The sequence below is a fragment of the Octopus bimaculoides genome, chromosome 7 (genome assembly GCF_001194135.2).
Source record: "Octopus bimaculoides isolate UCB-OBI-ISO-001 chromosome 7, ASM119413v2, whole genome shotgun sequence".
NCBI classification, from domain to species: Eukaryota; Metazoa; Mollusca; class Cephalopoda; order Octopoda; family Octopodidae; genus Octopus; species Octopus bimaculoides.
This window is the reverse complement of record NC_068987.1, coordinates 19,423,235-19,430,485: the sequence shown is the minus strand read 5'-3', so window position 1 is coordinate 19,430,485 and position 7,251 is coordinate 19,423,235. Positions and strand designations below refer to the sequence as shown.

General features: G+C 38.0%; 2 protein-coding genes across 7 annotated transcripts in view; one reads left to right on the top strand and one right to left on the bottom strand.

Moving 5' to 3' along the window:
• The window catches only part of LOC106872893 (phosphatidylinositol 3,4,5-trisphosphate 3-phosphatase TPTE2), a 71,762-nt gene that overhangs the window by 54,514 nt on the left and 9,997 nt on the right, over positions 1 to 7,251 (bottom strand). Inside the window, exons 1-3 of one of the 6 annotated variants that reach the window (XM_052969321.1) lie at positions 3,950 to 4,089; positions 1,336 to 1,532; positions 562 to 670 (exon numbers count right to left, since the gene is read on the bottom strand). The exons of 1 other annotated variant lie outside the window; for it this stretch is intronic. In XM_052969321.1, the coding sequence (XP_052825281.1) occupies positions 562 to 670; positions 1,336 to 1,381 (155 nt within the window). In that variant the 5' untranslated portion in view covers positions 1,382 to 1,532; positions 3,950 to 4,089. Of the gene's footprint in view, positions 1 to 561; positions 671 to 1,335; positions 1,533 to 3,949; positions 4,090 to 4,131; positions 4,975 to 7,251 lie in introns of those variants that run through there. 4 more of the 6 variants (XM_014920058.2, XM_052969322.1, XM_014920061.2 and 1 more) reach the window with 4 other exon arrangements.
• LOC106881356 (ankyrin repeat and LEM domain-containing protein 2) overlaps positions 5,376 to 7,251 on the top strand; it is a 51,360-nt gene continuing 49,484 nt past the window's right edge. The window contains exon 1 of the mRNA XM_052969319.1: positions 5,376 to 6,430. Within this exon, the coding sequence (XP_052825279.1) occupies positions 6,025 to 6,430 (406 nt within the window). The 5' untranslated portion in view covers positions 5,376 to 6,024. The remainder of the gene's footprint in view (positions 6,431 to 7,251) is intronic.

The window sequence follows — 7,251 nt, the reverse complement described above, 5'->3', positions numbered from 1 at the left end:
CTCTCTGAAAGTATCTGTCATTACAGTATCGAAATGTGATTGTTTCAGTTAGTAGAATAGTTTCATTTTTAAAGTGAAAGTATTTGACATGAGTGTTTTTGTTTCACTTTTGACACGTAATACTTAAATAGTGGAGGAGATATTATGTTGCCGTGGGCTCGAACTCCGCAAGAAGTTAATAATTTTTTTTGACTAAAACACAACTGGAACCCTAAGTAAGGCATCTGTAAAATTTGAATGAAATTGGTTGCGTAGTTCTCGAGTTTTAGGGATTCACACAGACAGACAGACAGACAGACAGACAGACAGACACACATTCTCATTTTTATATATATAGATGGCAAGACATATCTTTTGCAAAATATTGCAAATGAATTACATGGCTTGCATGACAGTAACATTCATTTACTGATATCAAATATTGTCAAGATAAGGAAGCACAACCATTCATACACACAGACACATATTGAGGACTCTCCCATCATACACAACAGATGAATGTTCTACAACTTCTTGCAGAAGAACTTTCACAAACAATTTGCTTATAAGTAGCTTGCTTACCAACCACATGGTTCCGGGTTCAGCCTCACTGCGTGGCACCTTGGGCAAGTGTCTTCTACTATAGCCTCGAGCCGACCCAAGCTTTGTGAGTGGATTTGGTAGACGGAAACTGAAAGAAGCCCATCGTAAATATATATGTATATATATATATATATATATATGTATGTGTGTATATGTTTGTGTGTCAGTGTTTGTCCCCACAACATCGCTTGACAACCAATGCTGGTGTGTTTACGTCCCCGTAACTTAGTAGTTCGGCAAAAGTGACTGATATTATTAAGTACTAGGCTTACAAAGAATAAGTCCTGGGGTCGATTTGCTCAACTAAAGGCGGTGCTCCAGCATGGCCACAGTCAAATGACTGAAACAAGTAAAAGAGTATAATGATCAAATGTTTGTGCTGTGCATTAATTCACTCCCTTCATCAAATTGAAACCTCTATCTTGTGATTGCAAGCACAACACCTTCTTGTGTGTGTGTGTGAAAGTGCTTGTACCTCCTTTCATATGACAGGCTTCTTTCAGTTTCTGTTGAGCAAATCCACTCACAAGGCTTTAATTGGCCTGGGGCTATAGTAGAAAACACTTTCCCACAGTGCCATACAGTGGGACTGAACCTGAAACCATGTGACTGGGAAGCACACAGCCATGCCCTCTATATAACTGATGACTGCACCCAACAATTTTGCAAAATGGAACAAAATGCTTTCAGGCTCCAGTGAGGAATTCTCTCAAAAACACAAGGAAGATGTGAGTATTCTTTTTTTTAACTTACCAAAATTCAAAGAACTCTTAGTTCTCTGGTCCTTCAGACTGGTCATTCAGCTGAAACCTACCCTGATAGGTTCTTGCCCCCGGGTATTTGAACAGTTGTACTGTCTCTAGTTTCGGTCCACTAAGAGAGTCCATTAAGGGTTTGTCTGCCGCCACATTCTCTCTGACGTCTTCCTGGAGCAGCTCACGAGTGATACCCTAGACAACCATGTGCACAAACTTTAGACTTGTCAATGACATTTTTGAATTGGCAAGAAGAGGGGATGAACTAGTCAGTCACCTAGGTAGAGCCCTCAATAAAACTCGGAATGGAAATCGACACTGTATACTCCCAGACCCCCCCACCCCAAAAAAAAACAATTTTTTGACAAATGCCAACTATGTCATCATAACAAGCATTTCTCATCATCCTTATTTTAATGTTCACTTTTCCATGCTTGCTAGGGACAGTTTATTGATTTTCTACAGCCAGATGCATCTGCTGTCACTAACCCTCGTTTATTTCAAAGCAAGATATGGTCAGACATGTTTCCGTATACTATTAGAAATGAATGACACTGTTTGTATGACAGTGACATACACTCATTTACAACTATCACACGACGTCAAGACAAGGATACACACACACATACATGATGAGCTTCTTTCAGTTTCTGTCAACCGAATCCACTCACAACGCTTTGGTCAGCACGAGGCCATAATAGAAGACTTTTGCCCAGAGTATCACACAGGCAGACTAAACCTGAAACTATGGAAAGCAAACTTGTCAAACACATAGCGATACCTGTTCTGCAAAATAAAGTGCAGTTCCACGGATTTTCTCCTGAGTGTATATGAAAAGGTTATTATAACGATCCTAGTACCTAACTGGTATTTCATTTCATCGATCCGGAAGAATGAAAGGCAAAGTTAACCTTGGAATGAAGAGAAATATAACAAAATACAAGTCAGAAAGGATACTTTGATCCCCTTTCTGATTTGAACACAAGACCACTCGTACTGGGAGAGAGAGGAGTATAACCGATTAAATCGAATATATTTAACTGGAATTTAGTATATCGACTTTGGAAAGGTGAAAAGCGAAGTCGACTACAACGGGATTTGAACTCGAAACAAAATGAGACAGGTAAATACGACATGACATCTCTGACCGTCAGTCCATCCACTGCCCTGCTAATGTCTCACATTAGTACAAAGCTGCGAAGTCGATTGTAGCAACTCGGCGCGTGAAATGGTACTTTACTTCATCGATGTCCACCCCTCCGCGCCGAGACAAAAGGTGAGAGTTAGCTTGGCAGGATTTGAACATGGAGCGTTGAAATTTGTATCTGAGTATTCTAAAATCAGGCGTTTCAGTATAATAACATTTTAGAGGTATGAAACATGTTTGGTTTGTATAAAAATCACTGAAAGGACACAGGGGGCGTTAACCGAAAGTGGAATCATAGTTTAACTAGCAATATGGGAGAGGGAGGAAAACGTGGAACTCCACGTATTTTGGGATTAGTTCAGCTAGTCAAGTTGCCATAGGGCTTCGGTCCCCTAAACACACACACATATAATATAGAAAATAAGGGTTTAATGAAAGAAAGAGAGGTTAAACATGAAAGAGAGACAGAAACGAAAAATACAAGTGGATGGGTTTCCAGAAGAGGGGGCGGATGCCTCTCGGATATTGCTTCAAGTTGCCACTGTGTTACTTCACCCCTGTTTCTGTCCCGTTTCCACCGAGTTCGCGGTATATTAAAACACATTCCAACACAGAAACAAGAAACGTTCCGTAAGTTGTTACGGTTGTTATATGAAGAATGTAGGCGGAGAAAGATAGACCGAGAGAAAATTATCATAAATACAACAGTTAAAAAGTTTCCTAGAATCAATATATTTTATATAATGTTAATGTATTATATTTTACACACACACATATATATATATATGTATATATATATATATATATATATATATATATATATATACATAAAAGTGAAAAGGGGGCGGATGATGAAGATTAGAATAACACACATTGATCCTAGTTTCACAAAACTGCTTTCAATAAATCCACTTATATAAGACATTACATGACTGGGAAGGCAGAAATTGCTAAATAACATTCATATTCGCAGCACCCCAGTGGGGGTCACACCCCACTTCTTGGGACCAGTATATATATTCATATATATATACGTGATGGATATTTAACACTATACATTTTGGATAATATATATATGTATACACACTATATCTCGAGTAATAAACTGAATTAAGATGGGGAGGGGAAAAAAAATCAAATCTGTACTATTCTTTCTTCATTCTTTCGATGGAAATTTGTTGAAGCGTGTTGTGAATAAATTATGTATACCGGCGAGTTTTTCTAACGTATATAATATGTATACGGACTTACCAATACACACATATGAGATAACGATACATGTAAAAGGTAATGCGACAGGATTAATAAACCCTTTCAGAAACTTGTGTAACAAGTTGCGATCAAACCAAGAGAAAATTCAAACGAGAACGACGTCGAAAGAAATAAACTATAAGCAGCAACGGTTCTAAGAAGACAAAAAACTGCTCGAAGGATGAGTGATGGACAATGAATGGAATTGTCTTACCTCGTCCGAACGTACCGCCGTTGATGTTTACACTAAACGTCCATAGACACAACTCACTCACACATACTCTTACACAGACACATACAGGCTTGTCAAGTAACTGAAGTAGGAGGATGGCAGGTCAGGTCATGTCAAGGTTCACAAGAGAAGAAAGCGAAGAGAAAGATTTTTTTCTCTCTTACCAGATCCACTCTGTCTTTCCCCCTCGACTTCTTTTTTCATGTCTTCTTCTCCTCTTCTTTGCATCTTGATTTCTCTATTCTTATTTCTTTCTTCCTCTCTTTATGACCTTTTCTCTTTTGTTCTCCTCCCCTTCATATTTTTAATGTTTTCGTCCACTTTCTCTTTACTCTCTTCCTCTCTGTCTTCACATTTCAAATGTTCCCCACTTTTTCTCTTCACCTCTTCCCTTTATTTCTCTTTCTCTCTCTACTCTTTGCATCCCTTCTTATCTCCTCAAGTTTTGCTTCTTCCTGTCTTCTTCTTCATCTGACATTTTCCTCTTTCTTTCCTTCTCCCTATTTTTCTTTTATTTCACTCATACTATTCCTTCAGTAAAAAACCAGCATTTAAACGAGACAACGTGGGAGCCTCTATGTGGTCACTCTATCTGCTAGAAACAACAGCCTCATCATCCTTTTATTATCTTAATGGTTCCTGTCGTATGACCGCGGTAGAGAAAAAGACATCCTTAGATATCGCTAAAATGATTGACCTGAGGCTAAACAATAACAACAGATAAAGAAAGAAAAGTTGTACCCATTGCTTAGACTTCATAACTTAAAAGTTATTTGAAACACTATATTCAAAATTCAACTGAATGTACTATCAGCTGTGTTATTCATCGATGGTGTGCACCTAATAAAGAAGCTCTAAGTGCTGGTTGGATTATTACGAACTTCATAGTTATGCTTTTAAATTGAAGGTTTGTTATTACTTAAACACGAATAGGTGTAAGATACAGAAAGTGAAGGGAAAAGTAAAACGTTAAAGCACGTGAAGGACGGAGTAGACCTGATGAGGTGTACAGAAGAAAGAGGTAGGGATAGATGAGGTGTACAGAAGAAGTGCTTGAAACGGGAGTAAATAGAGCGAGGGGAAGGAAGGGAGAGAAAGACAGAGGGTAGAGAGAAAGTGGTGGGGAGAGGGAGACAGAGGAGGGGAAGAGAAAGAAAGAGACAGAGACAGATAGGGACAAATAACGAAAGAGGGAAGGAGAGAGACGGAAAGAGAGGGGAGAAAGGAAAAAGGCGTAGAAAGAGGGAAGGAGAGAGAGATGAGCAGCACAGTAGAGAGAAAGGTAGAGGGATATTTCAGACAGGAATAGAGAGAGTAGAGTAGAGAAAGAGGTAAAAGGAGATAGAGAGAGAGAGTGATGAGGGGGTAGACAGAGACAGTGAGTGATGCGGAGAAGAGTAGAGTACAGGGAGAGATAGAAAATAGTTGAGAAAGTGGGGAGTAGAATAAGTGATGGGGAGGAGAGTAAAGAAAGAGATATGGTGAAGTTTGGAGAGTAAAGTATAAAAATATGAGGTGAAGAGAGGTTGAGATTAAGTAAGCAAGCAAGTTGTGTAATGAACAAAAGAGGTTTATAGATCAATAATGAAACAGTTATTGTTGAACAGCCCGGAGTTGTTGAAAAGTGTTCGATATACTAACAGACATTATTATTGCGGTAATAAAGAAGAATGATTTTAATGATGACTGGTAATTAAATGTGTAGCATGGAGTTTGTTATTCTGGAAAACGCCTCCAGTTGCTGACGTCGCATGCTCTGACTTGTTTGACAGGACGACTGTGATTGGTCTGAGATGAATTAATTTGACCAATCACTACACGTCTTTCTAGATGCTGCTGAATTCTTCAACGACAGCTCGCAATGTTGTATGGAAAACAGAGCGGGAAATTCAGTAAGACTATTTAAATTCTCCAAAAACAAACCCACAAATCCAAACAACAACTAAACGAAAGGAGAACCTTTCCTTTCTTTTATTTTCCTTTTTTTTTTTCGCGGAAAGAACGAAGACCTCCCTCTAAAAACTTCCTATTTCCCCCCTCTTCTACCAAACACAGTGATGGGATTTTTTAATATTTTCTACCATGTTGTCTTCAGACCAATAATTCTCATGTTGCAAGGATTGTCCACTCCTTTCATATTTCTCGGACAACTACTGCTCAGTTTCGTTTCAGATGATACTTTAGAAAGTATTGATTTCCAGGAATGTAAATATCCTAAGCCTGGTTATGCCGGTTCTCGCGATGAATTGGGCAGTGATCGAACCGGCAGTTTCAGTCGTGACAGTTTTAGAACAAATAAAGTTAGAAATCGCAGCCTGTCCTATCCATTATCACCTGGAAGCTCAGAGGAAAATTATGCTCCATCTCTGGCGGACGTCCATGAACAAAAGCAGTCCCCGACTGTTTCAATGGAGTACCATGCCATCAACATACCCCAATCTACCCGTCAGCGTGAAAAAATCGGTGAGTCTTCAGTCATTCAAAAAGAAAACAAAAACAAAAAGCTTCAATATATCTTTATATATGTTAATACCAGCTTGTCAACCAATCAATCTATTTTAAATGTTTAAACTAGTTTAAGTATTTTGCTTGAGGAAGTTTCTTTTTCTATCATTAAGTGATTTTTTTTCTTCTTTTTGCCACTTCCTTACTCTGATAGATAACTGATTGTTTAAATCCTTGAAAAAACATACACACACACTCATGTACTCATAAACTATCAATGTGATTTATCTTTCACTTTGCTTTCTCTTTCTATTCACAAAATCTGTTCAATGAAGGAAATTGTCCGGACCGTTAGTCACAACTTGTCCCACTTCCTTGTTTGACTATGCCTCAGTGTCTGTTAGTAAGAGCCTGACTTTACTCCATCTGTATGTCGACCGTTGTAAAATTCACTTGTTTGTTGTCAGCCTGTTTATTTATATTGAAAAACCTATATATGTAAACTAAGAAGTTCGTGTACCGTTATTAGAGTTTGAGATCTGATGTTTCGAGAAAGAATTTCCTTTGAAGAAGTGTATATTGAAAGGTTTTATACCAAACTTGTAGGTCGCGATATAATTCCTAAAGGATGACGATAACAAAATGGTTTGCTTTCGAAATATTTTTTGATAAAATGTTTACTATACACTGCTACGCAATAATCAACTGTACTTCCGTATTATGAAGAATATTTATAAAGAATGCATATCAAAATTTACTGAGAAGTATCAAATTGTTAATTTGAAAATTTTTTTTAAACTTATTTTATGTGTTTCGGTTGATTACTGATTTGTGAAAAT